This window comes from Phalangium opilio, unplaced genomic scaffold (genome assembly GCF_054372755.1).
Source record: "Phalangium opilio isolate 3A_F unplaced genomic scaffold, DU_Popi_V2 ptg000013l_1, whole genome shotgun sequence".
NCBI classification, from domain to species: Eukaryota; Metazoa; Arthropoda; class Arachnida; order Opiliones; family Phalangiidae; genus Phalangium; species Phalangium opilio.
Window position 1 is genome coordinate 8,850,557 of NW_028324148.1, and position 19,498 is coordinate 8,870,054.

General features: G+C 34.6%; 1 protein-coding gene across 4 annotated transcripts; it reads right to left on the minus strand.

The window, feature by feature from the left end:
• Positions 1-4,339: 4,339 nt before the first annotated feature.
• On the minus strand, positions 4,340-12,918 carry LOC149708834 (acid-sensing ion channel 2-like). 4 transcript variants are annotated; one of them, XR_016380014.1, is made up of 14 exons: positions 12,565-12,918; positions 11,141-11,310; positions 10,338-10,404; positions 9,776-9,903; positions 9,609-9,709; positions 8,673-8,836; positions 8,501-8,602; positions 7,846-7,954; positions 7,482-7,551; positions 6,860-6,917; positions 6,779-6,801; positions 6,639-6,717; positions 4,980-5,273; positions 4,340-4,886 (listed from the first exon to the last, which is right to left on the minus strand). XR_016380014.1 is itself a non-coding variant. In XM_089862980.1 (13 exons), the coding sequence occupies exons 1-13, from the start codon at positions 12,760-12,762 to the stop codon at positions 5,124-5,126; spliced, it is 1,416 nt and encodes a 471-aa protein (XP_089719106.1). In that variant the 5' UTR covers positions 12,763-12,918; the 3' UTR covers positions 4,340-5,123. The 4 variants fall into 4 exon arrangements, 3 of the variants coding, with proteins under 3 accessions (XP_089719106.1, XP_089719094.1, XP_089719114.1); XM_089862980.1 differs by having other exon boundaries at positions 4,340-5,273; positions 8,673-8,833; XM_089862968.1 differs by having other exon boundaries at positions 4,340-5,273.
• Positions 12,919-19,498: the final 6,580 nt, after the last annotated feature.

The window sequence follows — 19,498 nt, forward strand, 5'->3', positions numbered from 1 at the left end:
TAGTGTAAGAAAATAACAAATTTAATTATTAGCGAATACTCGGCTTAATTTTTTGCGATTAATTGTTCAATATTAAATTGGCAAAAGTTTAACCATTCTATATTTGACTCAGTGTTAGATAAGGAAAAATGTTTGGTATTCTATAACCGTTTCTATACCCAAAAAATAATTTTCACACACCACTTACCCCCCTTATTAATTTCCTGATTTCGCTCGATGGTTGCAGTTCTGCCAAAAAGCCCAGGTTTTAGAGCTCGGTATTTTCTATCCACAAATTAGTGGATAACCGATTATTTATAAGTTTTTTCATATAATACGATTTAACATGTAAGTTCTGTGGATAATTTTCGACAATGGATAGATAATGTCGAGCTCTAACAGTTCTTAATCGTTCTTCTATGGGTGTCAATCTTGATCCTTCTCGGCTATTTCCTAAACCACCGAAACCTTTCAGGCAAAGGTGTGTCATGTTTTGCTATCCTAGACCTCGGCATATCTATCCATTATCCGTAAATTAGTGAATTGTCGATTATTTATATAAAAAAGATGCGGCATATAATACGGTTTAACATAGAAGTTCAGTGGATATCTCTTAAGTACAGATTAAAATTAGGACTGTTCACGAGCCGAGCTGAGCGAGCTTTTTAAAAGCTCGGCTCGGCTCGAGTCAAAAAAATGGCGGCTCGGCAATGTAGTGGTTCAGTAAAACCCGCTCGGTAAAATATGCTCAAGGTTAGAGACGAGTTAGGTTTATTTCATGCTCGATTTCATGTAAAAATACAACGGATTCACGGAACGCTATTGGTGGAGAGAATAAAGACTAAAAATCAGAGACTAAGCTCGCGAGCCGGCTCGCGAGTCGTAGTGGCTCGATGCCTGTCGGCTCGACCATAAAAAAGCTCGCTCGTTAATTAATCGAGCCGCAAAAGTGGCGGCTCGGCTCGACTCGAACTCGGCTCGCTCGTCCTAATTAAAATGAAGTGGATAATGGATAGATTGTTCCGAGCTCTAAGCTATCCAGACATAAACGATGAAAGAGCTGAGCTGCTAGCGTCTTAAAGACTAGACTAGATAAATATTACATATGTATGCTTAAGGCGCATTATTTTCTACACACTTTAGGCCCTCTTATATACATAACGTATATATATAATGTCATTGCCGTTGTAGAAATTATATTCTTGAAACCAAGAGTAAGAATAAGGCTTTGCAAAAATTTCGTATGAAACAAATTTCTCCACTCTTTCAGGATTTTACGGTTTCAAGAGACGAAATTATCCGAACTAAAGAATGTTAGGAGAGCTTGGACATTCCGAAACATTATGTTCAATGAAAAGTCTCAGCTTCAGGAGATGGCTACGCTGACGCTTGGATTTCTATCCAGAGTTTTTTTAATCATTGTGAGCGGACTCTCTTTGTCATCGCTCGTGGCATTTTGTGAAATTGTTATCAACCAAATTCAGTTCTCGAAGATGTAGGCCAAGTAGTGTTAAAACCTGGACAGCACTGCCGTACCTTTAATCACACTAAAACAGACATAAGAAATGGCGAATACGTTTGCATCAACCATTCTCAAAACGTGACGAACAACAGACACATACTTTCTCAGTGAAATTATTTATGTTCCAAATTTTATGGAATATTCCTTTTAAGGTTTAGTATAAATTCTTCCAAATTCTAAATTCACGGTTTCAATTTTATTTCAAAAACACATTCTTTAAAGATAATAGTTCAAATCTAAAACTCAATGAATTCTGGTTGTGTTGTTTCGCCACGGGGTCTTTGATGCTGGTCGTTCGGGATCAAGGTGTGCTATTCACATTAGTATAAAAATTATGCTCTTTGGGAACCCTAAAAACGTAGTTATCTTTCTCGCTAAATATATTAATTAACCAAAATCATCACCTAGACAACGCTTTATTTTATATCTACTCCGCAAGTCCCAATAGTGAAAACTTAGCGGTTACCCTTGCATTTATAAATACCTTTGTAGGGAGGGAGAATACCAACCTTCACGTGGGTTTATTTCTAACCAACATAAATAGTAAACCTTTTTTAAGTTAAAACTTAAAAACACCCCAGTTCTTTATATCTTTATAATTTAACTGAAACACCTCTTTACAACTCGGAGAGATAAAAATATAGATCTCATCACGATGCAAAATTAAAAAATAACTTTAAAATACTTAAATAACATTGTCAAAGTTAACATTTGCAATGCAGTTTTTGAAACAAGTATGAATTTCAGTGCTTAAAGGACAATTTTGGAAACACAAGTAAGAATTTTATCGTGTAACTGATATTACGTTACATTTTTAGTGTATGAGTGAAGGATCAAGAGTATTACTCATATATATGACAAGAATATAATTAAACATCACTTTCAACAATTAGGTTAAACTTTTTCTGATGAAGCTAAAACCCTCAAATGTTTTCCGAGGTTAAAATATTGCATATTGGTGATCACCGTATACGTAGAACCATGAATTTATTTATTAACATGAATATATATCTGCATTGACTAGTTAAACTACATATTCAGGGATGGGAGGGGCTTAGTTTGAGTGACGTCAGAGGATTTCTGTCGGTTTGTTTTTAAAGCTAAAGCTCTTGTCACGCGGAAGGCTAATTATGCTTGTAAATTGATCAACTACCGCATTAATTTAACTCCAACAGCAGGGAAAAACCAGCATCATCAATTCTCACGATTTAAAATGTTAGTAGTTTACTTTCAACCGTTACATAAATTTTCGTAATGGCCAAGGCTTAGCACTTTACCAACAGTTTTCAGTTTCAGATTAGGAAAAACATTGCAGGCACTTAATATAATTTCCTTTAAAAGATCACTATCACTTTCGGACATCGTGTTGAGATATTTATTCACGTATTGGCGATCATTTTTAATATTCAGTTGACGCAGTTTGGTGAACCTAACCGAAAATTGTATCCCTCATACAATTTTGTTAAACTGGTCGTCTGCTGTTCGAACTTCCAGGTGTCTCGATTTTGATTGGCTACCGCGATGACGTTAAACGCGTATGTAATAGAAAGGTCCCTCCAATCCCTGAATAACATGATAGAAAGGCTAATGATACACATATATATTCATGTTAATAAATAAATTCATGGTAGAACCAAATACAGTTCTGAGAAAAAAATTTGTGTTGCTCTTCTTAAGTTAATAACGTTAGGTGAGAGAATGGACGAAAAAACACTTGTGATAACATAATATCAATAAACATTAGATAATTAACTAATAAATAAAAAATAATGTAAGAGAGAATCTAAGATCCCTCCTATCAAAGAAAAAATTTGTAATGACCAAAACGAGAATACTGAGATTTTTGGACAAGGTGCTCCAAACGCAAACAGATCTGCAGAAAAAATACAACTTTAGGGAAATACATGCCGATTGGTGTCTATGTCGAACTCTACAATCGACAACTTTTGAGTGTAAAGGCTCCTTTACAAAGGTGCGAGAAATCTCAAAAGTTGACGCTAAAAGCGAAGAGATGAATTTGCTTGGTTTTTTGTTTCCTCGTCTGGGTGTTTACATACACGCGAGAACTGAGACTTTGAGTAGGTAGAGCAAAATTTCGGAGTGAGCTTCTGACCTGCTGTGGCAGATTTTCCTTCTCTAGTTTGACTATCGCAAAGTTACACGTCATTAATACAAACAATAGTATCGTAAACAAACACATAGTTTTAACTTTTGAATGAGGTGCTTTTAGAGAGTCGTGCCATGTCGTTAAAAAAATGTAAGCTTTTAAGTCCTCAATGAGACAATAGACAGTACACTCCATCTTGTTGGTTTCGTCTCGGCAATTTTACGCACATATGAACTCCACCTCTCAGCTCGTTTTTGAAAGAAACAACAGGAATAGAGGTGAGAGTGTAAGGTTTTAATTGGTCGACACAGAAGCTGTGGCGCGGGAAGACCGCTTCAGCTAATACTTCTCGCGCCTTTGTAAACGAGCCTCAAGACTAGGCGGATGAGCAGGATATGGAGAACTATTCTCCAGTCACTAGAGCTCTGCATTATCTATACATTATCCACGTGATTTTATCTTTATCCATACTCGAAAATTGTCTACAATACTTACATGTTAAATCGTATTATAATCCACAACTTTGTTTATAAATAATCGGTTATCCACCAATTTGTGAATAATGGATAGACAATGCCGAGCTTTACCAGTCACCATCTGGTACGGTACTTACAGTTACGTGGCGGGGATGACACAATGAAATCATTATGGTTTTAATGTCACGAAAGCGCAAAAGAGTTTGTTTCGGTTTGTAAATTGCATGCTTGACGAACAACAAGCAGTCCTGTTCAGTATTAACCTCTAATGGAATAGATGGTTCACTAAGAAAGGTAACAAATTGAAATTGTCTCGTGATTTATAATTAAAATATAGCATTTAATTTAAAATATTTAAATGGAATTGTCAAAGTTTCTATTTATATCGATTTCATATACAAGTTTTGCAACACGGAATAGCATTTTAATGTGTAAATACAATGTTCTGAAACACAGAAATACATATAAAACTGTTACGTATGAATTTAAAACCACCTCAAAACAAGAATGAGGTTTACAGCACTTATAGGGCCATTTGTGTGAAGATTCAAATACAGTCCTTAGAAAAAGTTCTATTTTCCATCAGTTTATGACGTTAGGTAACTATTATAAAGAGTTTGTTTTGACTTTGAAAATGTTTAAAATCACTTCAAAATGGTTTCCCTTGAAAAATGGTTTTAGGGATAAAGGTAGTTCATGGACTTTTTTAACATAAGACCTCTTTCCTCCGATAAATAATTTTTTGGTAAAACAATATCGAGTCCTCTCAGTCAAATTGCGCGTGATAAACTTGAAATTCAAACTAAATCAGAAATAAATAGAGCTCGGTATTATCTATCCATTATCCTCGTTATTTTATCTTTATCCATACTTGGAAATTACCCATAGAATTTACAAGTTAAAATCGTATTATAAACACAAATTTATTTATTAATAATCGGTTATCCACCATTTTTTGGATAATGGATAGAAAATGCCGAGCTCTAGAAATGAACTCCATTTCTTGATCAATTATTCTTTAACCGTCCGCACTTATCAGTTAAGACATTTGTTTAAATTCTGATTGCTTGTTTTGGCAACGATAAAAGCTGAGAAATGCATAATAATCGAAGAATTGGTAAATCGCTGGTATAGACATTCCAAGAAATATGCCCATGTAACCTCCAACGAAACCTAGTATCTCCATAGTCTAAACAAAAAGTCAAAATAATTTAATATTAATTCTCAATTATTATTCGTGAAATGCACTGACCATATACATTTTACCAAGTTATATTAGAAAAATGTTTTCACATTTTAATTTCACTTAAAACTCGTATAACGAACTATTATATTAAATGTAAAGAGCAATTTGAATAAATGTTAATGTAATATGGCATTAATCTAACTTAAATTATTTTTAAGATTATTCAAAGGTCGAAAAAGGATGAAGTCTAATGCCACACCCCAATTGCCACTGTAAGAAACTCAAAAGGTGTTATCTATATCTGTATAAATCAAAGTCCTGACTGACTAATTGACTGAATGACTGACAGACTGACTGATAATCAACGCCCAGCCCAAACCGCTTGTCCTAGAAAGCTGAAAATTTGCAGGAACGTTACTCATAAGTAGAAGGCGCGTTCTAAGAAAGATTTTTCAAATCCGCTGCCATCTTAAAAAATGACGCCCAGAAATGTAAAAAATCTTCTCTATGCAACAAAGTTTGCGCGTTGTAACCGATTTCGCAAATATTTAGGAGACTGGTTTGCTTTAACCTAGGAACGGGCTGAGTCATCTTTTGGGTTCGATTTGTTGCCATCTTTTTAAATGACGGCCAAAAACTTAAAAACCCTTCTTTATGGAATAATTTCCGCGTGAAAAGTAATAAAAAATGCATCCCTAGGGGCTGACGGGCAACGCCGAGTGCTTTCGCTTCTGGGGCGCTTCAAAAATATTAGTGATCAGAAAAATATACCAATTCTTTATAACCTTTTGATGTAAGTTCTTATTACAAGCGAGCGACGCCGCGGGTAACAGCTAGTTTACTATAAGAGTCCACAACAGGGCATTTGGATGGAACTAAGGGGGAGAGACCCGGGGATTGAACTCGGATATGAGTGATGCGTACAAGGATTCTCGTATCATGGGATCGCGAAGTAACGATTCCCCTCTTTTTCCCGATATTGATAATTCGAAATCTTTTCACCCTCTACTACAGGTTACAGGTTTTTCTACATTATCACATTATTTTACTTAATCTTAAAAAGTAGCCAAAAAGTTGGCTATATTCCCCTGCATTTGCCCCAGACGAAGTAATACATCAAATTAAGCGTAATAACCACCTTAATTTGGCCGTTTCTCTTGAATTTCCTTCCTGAGCTAATAACTTGGAAATTCGCATAGTGTAAAGCATTTTAGTACGTTAGGATTAGGATTCTATTGGCTGCTAGCAACACTGCGAGAGTATAAATCAATTGAATAATAAAGCTCCATATGCAACTCAATTTGTATTCCTCATACTATAAAGATGGCTTTAACGAAACCTTAAAGCAATGCTTAAAATCATACATACTTGTAGCTTTGGCGAATGATTGTAGACCAGCTGCCGAAAGGTTTCAACATAAAGGTGAACAACTGCGGTGTTCTGCTCACTTTATTAATTAAAAATGAGTTTTAAAACTTGTTAAGAAACACTATAACGATTGTTCTTACCAATCTTTATCTTGACATTGAAACTGAAAAAAATAATCGTCATTATTTTGTATAGGTATGTCTGTGTTAAGATATTTATACCATTTCAGTAACATCAGTTAGTTTGAACCGGTTGGATTTGATATCGTAAACATCTAAGCTATATAACCGTGAGAAAAGTGATTAGAACAGGGCAATAGTTTTTCACAAGGTCACGGAGAATTATTTCGTTTTATAATAAGGTTTTGTTTCATTTTTTCAAACCAGCCACAAACTACGTATTTCATTTCAGTTAAATCAGAAAAATATTTTTAATAAGCTTTTAGAAATTCCTTAAAAAGAGAACCCAATGATATATTGCCATATTTTTCGTCGATCGGTTGATGGTGATGACGGTTCAAATTAACATTACCAAATTTTCAGAAACTACTTTTCCTGACTATTCTGATTCCCTCATCAGGTAAGAACGACATAGCTAACCACGACAATAAAAGCTCGCGCTGTCGGCCGAAACCACCACGGTATTTACTACGGTTCTCTAAGACTGTTTGTAAATCAAAAATTGCTCTTGGCTTAGCACAGCACCAGTTGAAACTTTTGAAACTATAGCATACTGTAACCCTTTCTTAATGTTGAGCTGGCCCGTAATCTAAGGAATCAATTTCCAGTGGCCTTTGTTCATCTGAAATTCTGAAGCTCGAAATTACTGAAATTACGAACATACTCGCAACGATTTGGACACAGGTTTTCACATACAGTCAAATTCTTCTCGAAGGTTTCATTGTAGCAGTGAGCTGTTGACACAATATATTTTAATAATAATTTGACATGAACCTTACATTAAGAAAGATGGCACTCATTTTTATCAAGATTAATATTGGAAACAGAATAAGGAAAATTATATTGAATAGAGAATAGTTGATGAGTAAATGGTTTATAAATTAGTCACTAGCAAAACTCGATAATTTTAAAGTGTTCCAAAGATTAACATTAGAAGTTTTTTCATGTATCTTTCGATATTAGTCCTTGCTTTTCAGAAAGTGCCAACTTTCTACATGATGCTCGGTACAGTAGTGTAATTGTCTTACCGAAGCTTCCCACACATTTCTTGACCCCCTTAGTGACTATATGTACTCTAGCTGGTACGCAGCCACATTGCTTCATTAACAATTTAATTCGACAATCCACGAGACAGTTCTAAAATAATAAAACATAACCTTCAAGGGTGAATATTAACAGAACATGCAACCCTTCCTATTTCCTTAATAACATATTTTATTATATGAAGATGATATCAAAGTAGAAGTAGGGATTTAAGTGCCACTAGAGAATTTCTTCAAACGCACAAAAAAGCATATTATTTACATGTGGTTTACTTGGGCTTGTATGTTTGTTCGTCACGCAAAGGTACAAATCGTTACAGAATTGCAGTAATTAAGCTACATTATTGATATTTATTGAATTTCTCTTGGTGTCTTAATACTGCTCTATTATATATCCGTGACATTGTAGCTTTATAATTAAAAACTAATCAAGCTTTATTTTATTGAAATTAAAGTTGCAAAACAGTTATGTTTTAAAAACCAACATCCTGCAGATATTTTTAAAGGGTGAGTCTAAAGATTATTTAGAGTTAAGTTTAAGGAAGTCTTCTCCTATTTCAAGTCCCTTAAATTTCACCCAGGTAGCTTAGTAATAATATAAACGAATATACCCGTACAAATTTTGGATTTAATAACTCACGTATCGTCCAATGTAAGGAATGGTCCTGTTGCTCATTTCCCAAGCTCTCGAGTAGTTTCTGCAAGCTGTTTTGTAAGGAGGCTCCAAGAGAAGAATTCTTGTCTTAAATGGGACCGAATCTCTTATTTATAAAAGTTAGTATAAATTGAAATATTCTTGTAAAAATGATTACTTGTGAAGCAGTAACTTCGTAAAAATATCCAGGATTTACTCGGACCTTTGCTTCTGTTTCGAACGGTATAGCGAAAGGACTGTGGATGTAAACTATTCCTTGCCGAGTTCGAACTTTACCCAAAGTTTCGTTCGGGTTCATAATCATTTGAAAGTAGTAGTCTACTTTAAAAAAACGTACGAGATCATGTTATTTCTCCATGAACTTGATTTCAAAAAAATTGGTTCAGGCAATATTTATGTATATACATAGCACGTGACATTATGAATCGTTAACCCGCACGAAATTTCAAAATTCAAAAAGGCATAATATTTTTTTCAATTTAGATGTTAGCACTTGTTGTATTATTCACTTTGGGCTTTTCAGCAGGACAGTATATACTACCTTGTAGTAGCAATAATGGTATTTCATGGGCAGTAATTAGCATCTCCCAGATTTCCTTGCCTTCAGGTAGGGGCGTGACAAAGTGCTGTCACGTTTCTGATTTCTTGTGTGCGAACAACTTATATGTTGAATACAACGGGATCTTGACAGTCACGACCCTAACGAAACGCTGAGGATTCTGGGAGGACTTCATTGTCGTTCATGTGGGTCAAGTATGGGTGGGTGTACATTGATAACTGTATAGAGCTACCTAAATTCTAGGTAGCTATGTATAGAGATTTCATCTCAATATAACTCGCTCTTTCAAAGGCACTACAAGAAGGTTAAGAGTTTGGAGGTAACAACAGAAATGATAAGAGGCATTTCAAGATGGAAGTAATGGGTATTTTTAAACTCTAACCTATCAGCGTTTTGAGAACATTTTATCAAATTGATTGATACTTTTTAAATAGTGAAAATATAATTTATCTCAACGTGTTCATTAACCGGCCGTGTATCAAGGTTTGGTGTCCAATTTGTAACAGAACGATTTGCGTAAGGGCTAGAACTTACATAATTGCTTTATGCCTGACGCCCTTCTTAATGGTGATTTCTGCCATTGTTCGTTGGCTGTGAAACATGAATGAAGGCCGCGGTGAGACCATGAACTGTTTCTAAAAACATTAAATCAAATTCAATATTTTGAAATATGGGAATAATTCAAAAACAAAACTTCTTACAGATGTATATCGTTTTCGACGAAACCACCAAAGCCTGTAACATTGAAAAACTTGAAGAGACTCTTAGGAGTTTGTCTCATATCTTCGAATTCTTTGGTTGAAGAGTTTCTAACGGTGTCTACTAAGTCCTGAAATATTATTATATTGTATTAGTTTCTTGGTACAGGGTTCAGACGAAATTTTTATATTGAAAATCCCTGACTTTTCCAGCTTATTCCTGACCAAATTTGCCAATATCCCTGACCATTTTAAGGTGTTTACCAAAGCCTACTTCATCACACCTGGCCCATGATGATGAAGCATGGTTTGGTATATCATACGAAATACCTGACCTATCACTGACGTTTTACGTTAATTTACCTTACTACGAAAATTGGCTTAAGGTTCAGTTATTTGCAAATTTAAACATCTCAAAACATCTTAGTGGGCCTATATGTTTATAAATAAATAATTTCAATTCCTTTTTACCCTTCAGCCATTATTATATAATTTACGTTTAATATTTGAATGCGACTGCAGGATTGTCAAGCAAACTGTTTCTTAAAAGTTCAAATTTAATTACCAAAGTTTCATTCTTCCTACATTGCTCAACATATTTTTCGAGTGCGCACGCCTTGCTTTTCATAAGGCTAAAATAAGGTAACAAAAATTAAAAGAGTTGTAGAGAAATGTACTTAGCAGGAATTCTAGTTTTCAAAATCACATGTCTTTATAGGTGTTATTCTCACTACTACAACTAGGAACTAGCTCCATCCTTTCGCGATAGACTCTTAATTCTCAAAGCTGTCAAGTAGATTTTGCACAGATCCCCAATCGACTCGGGGAAAGAAAAATTTGTAGAAAATTTGTAAAAAAAATTTTGAATAATGCAACCCAACCGTACAGAATTAAATTAATGATATTGGCCCGGGTAGAGAAAATTGAACTTAATACCATCATATGTAGCATGGCAAGGTATTTCTTTCGAATTGCATTATTGCCTTGTGGTAATAGCAAAGACGTTATCGATTTCGTTAAGAAGAGAATTGATGGTTCAAATGAGGTAGGCCTATAGTTTTAATAGCTACGGATTGCTATTTTTTTTTTTGTTAAGGTTTAAGACTAACATGAGCACCTTAAGTATTAATGTAGGAGATTGAAATGATAGGGAAGCATAGGACAATTTGTAACCTGGGAAAATAAGCAAGTAGAGGGGTATCATGGTGGGTTATTACCTATTGGTAATTAGGTGATCCATCCAAAATATTAATTTTATACTCCCTTTAAAGACACTTGCTTAATGAAAATTTAGTATGTTTAATTTTTTAATTGTTCTATTTCAACACCTGAGTCACAGTAGAATATTTTATGATAACTTTGACTTACGGATGGTTGTAGCAGGCTGAAATAGCTGGTAATGTAATATCAGTCGGAAAAATTACTTCTACGTTAATAACCATGGGGTATTGCTTGTATTGTACGTAAAAGTCGTAAATAAAATAGGTGAAAAATCCAAAGGAGACCATGAATATCCCAACATAAATAATCCTTCTAATCTATAAAGAATAAAATAATTAAACAAAATGAATTTTAATATAAAATAATTATTAATATGAAAACATTTGATAATGTAAAATATATTAATATAAAAGATATTATAAATATAAATATAAATAAAAAAGTAATTATTAAAATAAAAAAACTATTAATATAAAAATAATTTTAATATAATTAAAGTATAATTAATATGAAAGCAATGATATGAAATTAATTATTAATGTAAAAATATTTTTCAATTTCAGCGAAATAATTTTCAATTGGATCGAAGTAATTATTTATTGGAGCAAAATAATTATTTATTGGAGCAAAATAATTATTAATTGGAACGAAATAATTATTAATTGGAACGAAATAATTATTAATCGGAACGAAATAATTATTAATCGGAACGAAATAATTATTAATCGGAACGAAATAATTTTTAACTTGATTAAAATAAATTATTTTTATTTTTAACGAAATAATTATTCATTGGAACGAAATAATTATTTATTGGAACGAAATAATTATTAATTGGAATGAAATAATTTTCAACTTGAACAAAATAAATTATTTTAATTTTTAACGAAATAATTATTAATTGGAACGAAATCAATTCATTTTTTAACGAAATAATCAGTAATTGGAATGAAATAATTACTAATTTGAAAGAAGTAATTCCTAATTGGAACAACTTAATTATTACTTCGAACATAGTAATTATCACTCGAACAAATTATTTATTTGAACAAAATAACTATTCATTTGACCAAAATAATTATTAATTTGAAAAAAATAATTTGCACAAAATGATTATTCATTTGAACAAAAGAATTAATTTGCACAAAATAATTATTCATTTAAACAAAATAACTACTAATTTGACCAAAATAATTATTAATTTGCGCAAAATAATTATTCATTTGAACAAAATAATCAATTTGCACAAACTTAATTATTAATTCGAAAAAAAATTATTTGAACAAATTATTTATAATTCTGAAAGAAGAGCTTGGGTTTAGAAAACTACGCAAGGAATATGTTTCTATTTTAAAAAAGTATTATATTTAAGAGTTCGTGTCCCTGTTTATATTCCTAAAATGTTTGGACATAAAAGGAAATATTTTTGTAAATATTATTTTTATATTCACCTAATAGCTCTTAAAATCTAACTTTGCAAAATTAAATAAAAACCAAAGTAACAGCCTATGCCGTTTATCAAGAGTAGCAAAATAATTACAACATTAAGACAAAAGAAAAGTAAAAGTTACCTTATTCAAATTCCCAAAGGTAAGCAATCCGAAGGCACAGTTCTTTTCATTATTGCTGGATGCAACTTTGGTTTTATCAAGTGTTGAAAATCTGCGCCGCGATTTCAAATCTAGTTTGCTTCGAAGAGTTTGCACCTTACGAGGCCTTCGTTGGTTTTGATCTTGATAATGATCGTAACTCCAGTTTGAATACACCATTATGGGATTATATGCATAAACCACAAAGTGAGAACAGAGATTATAATTTTCATAAAAAGAGTTAGAAATAGAGGCCCACTCTCGTGGCAACCAACATTCCTAGTGTCGGGAACTGTCAAAAATAGTAGCGGCTAAAATGTCACAAGAAAAGCGCATAGTTCAACTATAGGAAGAACCGGTTAGATGCAGTGACTTGTCTTAAATGAGATATAATTTTCGTATGGGATTTCGCTCAGATGTAGTTATTTCAAGTTAAAGTATATATTGAAAAAGAAAGTCACACGAAAGTCTTTAAGGTTTTATCATAAGCTTATCATACTCTCCCAAGTATGGGTCGAAAGGGTATTTCCTAAGAGCGCTTAGTTTTTTAAAAAATGGGTAGAGCTTGGCATTATCTATCTGTCCATTATCCACGTTATTTTATCTTTATCCATTCTCGAAAATTATCCACAAAACTTACATGTTAAATCGTATTATAATCCACAAATTTGCTTATAAATAATCGGTTATCCACCAATTTCTGGATAAAAGATAGAAAATGCCGAGCAATAAAAATGGGACAGTTACATGCATTTCTAGTAGTAGACAGCGTTATTATGGCGAATTTTTTAGAAACCTAAAAACATAGCCTATCTCTAAACGTAATCCGACTGAAGAAAAAATAAGAGAATCACAATAAGCAATGCTTCCATACCATTCAGTTCCGTTTTGGATTAGAAACTTTTATACGAAGATGGCTTAGCAGTTCTCTTGTATGAACGAACCCATACTTATACGTTATAGTTTTATAGTTCAATGATTTACGCCAAGGAACGCGAACCAGCTATTGTTTATTTAAAATTTTAATGTAATGTATATTTTAACACGAAAATTCTTTAATGTACATATGGGTGCGGCTGCATGAAATATCTAAAAGCGAAAACAAATTGGCCTAGTTTTCTTTTTGTGATACTGAAGTTAGGAAAGACGTGTTAGTCAATTGATCGATAATGGATAGTTGGAAACCTTTCGGAAATATGCCATAATCGAGTTTGCAACATGTTTCTTTTTGCATAATTTCCCTAGAGAAAGAATATTTTCCTTCAGCTTTTTAGGCGTAGTTGGGTTTCAAGACTTTCTACGACATTAAGGAAACTTATTCAAAGTAAATTGCTATTTTTAGCAAAGACAAATAGAAATTAATTAAAACTGTCTTTGTAGACCAAGACTAGGAAAATTAAAAGATAACTGAACAAAATGTAACGACTACAGCCCCAGATATTGAACGAATATATAGGATATTGTTCTTTTATACAGTGCATTGTAATTTCCGACCATTCCAAATGTAGGTTACGATTCAGTGAAATACCATATCATTAAACTCCAAAACTAATTTATTTCCTGAAAAAGGAAACATTATCTTAAAAAAACAGGTTTTACTTGGCAGTCCTTTATAGTGCATTACACGCAATCCTTGACGAAAAAAGGACAATCTTTCAAACCCACAAAAGGTCAAAAATTTTAAATTAATATAAATATCGTTAGTTGAAATTAAGTTTATTAACAAGTTGGGAAAACCAAAATATTACCTCTCCGAGTCAAGAGGTCTACTACTACAAAGTTTTTTACATAGATATGGAATTATTTCTCTTTTTTGAAGTAAAAATTTACGAAATATTGAAGCAGTATTCCAAGCATAGCGAATATACAGTAAAGCAGACGACATTTTACTTCCAATAAGGATAAATCTTGGACACATAGAAATCAGTTAATGGTAAAAAAAACAGGAAATGAAGTCTACGCTTCAGCTGTTTACCCTATATTCTGATAGCTACATTCACAACTGGTTAGCAGTGTAAACACCATCGTCTCGTCTCACCTCAACAATATTCTTAGTTTGCCAACATGAGTGTTAACGTTAAATAATACCAAAGCTAAATTGTAGCTAGACGCACTGATAGTCAATGCGCATCATAAAGAGAATAAAACTCTGTAGCTTAGCCCTACTAATCTAATTGCCACCATCATCTTTTCTTCTATTATAAAATCTTAACCTGATTAATTAAGAGTGTATTTAACTTTCGGCTCACTCTGAACCGTTGATGTCTCTTCATTTCAGACACGAAAATCAAAACCCAAAGCTTACTTCACCTCAGGCCTCAATTATATACTCTATATTTCACTAAGCTTATTGCAAGTAATACTAGATATGACCGCCGGAGTCTAGATCTTAGCTTTATTCATGAAATTACTAAACCAAGGATTATTCTATATACAGATATAGTATAGCTTAAGTAATATATAAACAGCCATTTCAAATAATAATATTAAAAAAACTCTTTGGAATATCAAAATGAAACAGAGCTTTAAAGCTACAAAAGCACTAAATGCATCATAATTACGAAAAATATTTCATCATATTCACTTTATATTAAGGATAAAGGGAATATTATGGTTCTGTAGGATTTCTTTACACATCAAAGCAAAACGAACTTCTAACGCAGCGCACTGCGGCACTAGTGTAATAACGGACGGACACACACAGACAATAACATAGACTGCTTTTTAACTCTTTCCGTATTAATTTTGAATTGAGAAACAAGATTATCTTAAATATTAAAATAAATATAATTAATATTTAATATTTTCTTCGTTAGTTATTCGCCTTATTGAACGTTACATCGCTTTAAAAAAGAACAATTAAACATTCTTGAGAGACTTGACTAATATTGGCGTTTGAAATGAAGCATACGCCGGTTGCTTCGCCTTACTAAAATAGGTAGTATATAAAGGATTCGAACCGCAGCTGTAGATAAGAACATCGCAATTGCGTGAACCTTGGAGGAAGACCCCTCCATTGGAAGGCTAGACGTTTCTCGTAACCCTAGCCGATCGCCGCGTATGTCTTAACCTTAAGGATGATGGTGGTGTTAGAAGCCAGGTGTACAGACTGGTGTCCATGTGGGACGGACAAAAACAAAGACCAGAAGATGGTGGTGTTAGAAGCCAGGTGTACAGACTGGTGTCCATGTGGGATGGACAAAAACAAAGACCAGAAGATGGTGGTGTTAGAAGCCAGGTGTACAGACTGGTGTCCATGTGGAATGGACAAAGACGAGAAGGTGGTGGTGTTTAGAAGCCAGTAAGTAGAAACTGGTGTCCATGTGGAATGGGCGAAAGACTAGAAGATGGTGGTGTTTAGAAGCTAGTAAGTTCAGACTGGTGTCCATGGGGTGGACAAATGAACAGAGTTGTTAGATAGGCAATGGAGTAATAACCTGTAAGTGGAATACAATTTCCGGGACTGTAAATGCGGTCTGGAAATTGAATACACGTTTGCTCCGATTTGCAAACTGCGAACGCGGTCACGTGGGTGTAACAACGGACAGACAGACGGACAGACAGACAGACAGACAGACAGACAGACAGACAGACAGACAGACAGACAGACAGACACGTCGAAATTAGAACCTCTCCGTGACATACGTCACTCGGAGAGGTAAAAAGCAAGTGTAAATTAAGTTCAAATTGAAGTTAAGCAATATCACATAAGGGCTGGGTCATAATAGTAGTATCACCGTTTTTCTACTTAGAACATGTTTGATAAGAAAGGAACGTTCCACAAATCACCTAGTCTTAAACTTTTCCAAATACATCCGGATATGTCAATACTCGAAAGACTCAATGAAGTTTCGATTTTCTAGCCCTACGAGGCCGAATGAAGAAATTCCCACACAAGGGAAAGATGACTTTAGTTCCTGATGTCACAACTGAGATTCTTATAAAAAAAACCCTAACCCCATTGTACTGTACATACTTGTTTTTCTTTGTACAATGCAGACGTGAGTCTTAGTAAAGAACAAGAGAAGTTAGAACCCACTTCAAGGTCATCTATGCTTGACACGACAAAACGAACTCTGTTAACCTGAAAACTCTAACCGATCCATAATCAGTTCATAATTTAACCAATAAATCCCTCGACAAGTATTTTGTCTTATTTTTCGTATACGTTGAGGCTGAAAAGCTTCAACGATATACGTTAATGAGAATTTAATTAACAAAAAGCAGGTCGTGACACGATTGGTCGGAGATTCAAATTTAAAATTATTATAGCTTCAAAGTTCTTTCCAAAGAAATATTTAGTCCAAAGTTTAAGGTTGGGGTGTTTTAATATTGGCCTGCAATTATTGCTATGGTTTTTAGCCACATCGTAGTATACGATGAGGCTCTTAGTTTGACCCGAGCCGTAGTAGTAATAGTAACAGTAGTAGTAGTTTTGGCCGGAGTTTTCGCTTTCGTTAACGTCAGATTTTAGCTTAAAAGGAACTCGATAGTACAGCAACTCACCCATAGGTGGAACTCAGCTCGGTTAGAGATTTTATTTTAATTAAAACTTTTCTTGGTCGCAGCCGGGATTCGAACCCGGGTCGCGCGCGCAGCAGTAAAACACGCGATCACTGAACCATAGAGACTCGATAGATCTTCTGAGTTTTCATCCTTTAGTATATCTCTAAAGTGTCGGGGATGGGATAGGGTACCTCTCTATCTGTGGGGTCGGATACTTTTGAATTTTTATCTGTGGGGTCGGACACTTCTGATTTGTTTTTAGGGTCTTCGAATTTTTTTCTTTTTATTTATGTGCTAATTTAATAGATAACGATGTGGCTACTATTAAGGTACTTGGGCCATCTTGTTTAACACTATTTGTGCCTTTTTAGCAGGCGTAATTAACAAATTGGACAGGATGTTTATTTTAGGTTGAGGTCGCGGTAACGTTCAACAAACGGCGGTGCTTTATGCCAAACGCTTTCCACACCGACGACATTGGAAAAACCTTCGTGATTTCGGTAGTGCAAGATCGTGAACGTATAGTCTGTAATGAGAATAGAGAATTTGACATCGTATCAGGTTTTGAAGCCAATCCCCGTACTTATAGTAGAGCCATTCAGTTCTTGTCATTTTACAAAACATCACTACCGGCCCTATCATACCCCCTACATCGAGCCCTTAACGGACGAGGATTACCAAAGACGGCAAGACCTTAGTCTTACCATGCGTGAACTAATAGAAGCTGATCCATTATTTTTGAGAGACTTACTGTTTTTGGACAAAGCTAAATTTCACAGAGATGGAAAGGTAAACCGGCATTACGTACGTTACTGAACCCAACAAAATTATCACTGGTTACGACATCATTACCCTAAAATGCGATGAAAGGTAAATGTCTGGGTGGGTTTTCTTGGAAACTGAATTACCGGACCCATCTTCACTGTTAGAAGTTTGAACCAAAGGTAGGCAGATTCCAAAATGGCATGCCAAGTTTGTACGATACTTACCAAATTTGCACAGATCCCAAAATGGCATACCAAGTTTACACACTTTTGACCCACAAATCCTAAATTAACACGCCATATTTGCACACTTCTGACCAATTTCGGCCAGGCAATAAAATGACCTGTCAAGTGAGTACCGAGCGTAGTCGTATATTGCGTGAACCCTAGCCGATCGCCGCGTACATCTTAATCCTAACGATGGTAGTAGAAGCCAACAAGTTGGGAAACCAAAATAACTATTATTGATGTTTGAACTCTAGCGTAGCCCTAGCCGATCGCCGCGTACATATTAACCCTAAAGATGATAATGGAGTCAAAGTCGATATTGTTTACAGCGAACGCGGTCCGGATATTGCGAACACATAAACTCCGTTTCGCCAACTGCGAGCGCAGTGACAGTCATATACTGACAGAGACAGACACACACGCACAGACACGTCTAGTGTAATACGTCTCCGTGACCTGATCGTTACTCGGAGAAGTGAAAAACAAAAAACGTACGTCCACAGTATAATCCTTGAACTATCTAGGTTAAGAATAATTGATCTTCTTTCAGTTGTGTTTAAGTGATTGCAACGTGTGAACAGAAATTGGACAAAATGTATCACCAGGAATGTATGGAGGGGTTGGAATGGCTAAGGTCAAATCGTAGTCGGCGTGAAATGATCCTGGAAACAACTGGCGTGGCTTAATTTACGCTAGTGACGTCATAGCCTGACGTAAAAATCGTATTTACCACTTAAATTATTTTCATTCATTCATTCATTGGCTGCCAAAAAAACTTGTTTGCTATAATTCTCCACCCTCTACCTAGGTCCTCTGCCTAGGCTGAGAGAATCGAATATGAACGCGAACGGGGGCGAATCAGCGCATTTAACTTTAAAAAATCTAAAAGGTCACTTCTGCCACGCCTTTTTTAACGAGTCATGACATTATTCGCCTTCGGTAGACAGCTAAACAGACGTAGGGGGAGGAGCAACACTACAAAAAAAAGGACTCGCCTTATGTTTCCACCATCAAGGGTACAACGAGAGCCCCCTTAGCCATTCCAGCCCCTCCATGCATTCCTGGTATCACCAAATTTTAATTTGATCACTGACCAATTTTTGGTGACTCAATATTTTGACCCATGTAGTTGTGTAAAAAGGTGTATCGTGTGAAAAGGCCTTAAGAGTTGGACAATTATTATGGGTTAATGAGGGAAAGCCCAAATTACAATCTAGAAAATTATATTTTAATAATAATTGATAATTAACTAATTAGGGTCACACCGTGAGGGGAAACAATGGTGCCCCTCCAAATATTCTGCGACTATATCAGTCTCTAACAACCAAATAATAAAATAATGAGTCTAAATCATTATAGTTAAATAATAATGTCTTTAAAGTATGGGGTGTTTTCCAAAATGGGAGGGTAATTATAGG

Bases quoted from the DNA above. Each gene is read 5' to 3' on its own strand.
- LOC149708834 (XM_089862968.1), bottom strand. From the start codon at position 12,762: ATGGTGTATTCAAACTGGAGTTACGATCATTATCAAGATCAAAACCAA. The intron at 9,904-10,337 runs GTAATTAAATTT...ATAATATTTCAG, and splicing joins GTAGGAAGAATGAAACTTTG to GACTTAGTAGACACCGTTAG. The intron at 6,918-7,481 runs GTATGTTCGTAA...ACGGTTATATAG, and splicing joins CTGTGTCCAAATCGTTGCGA to CTTAGATGTTTACGATATCA.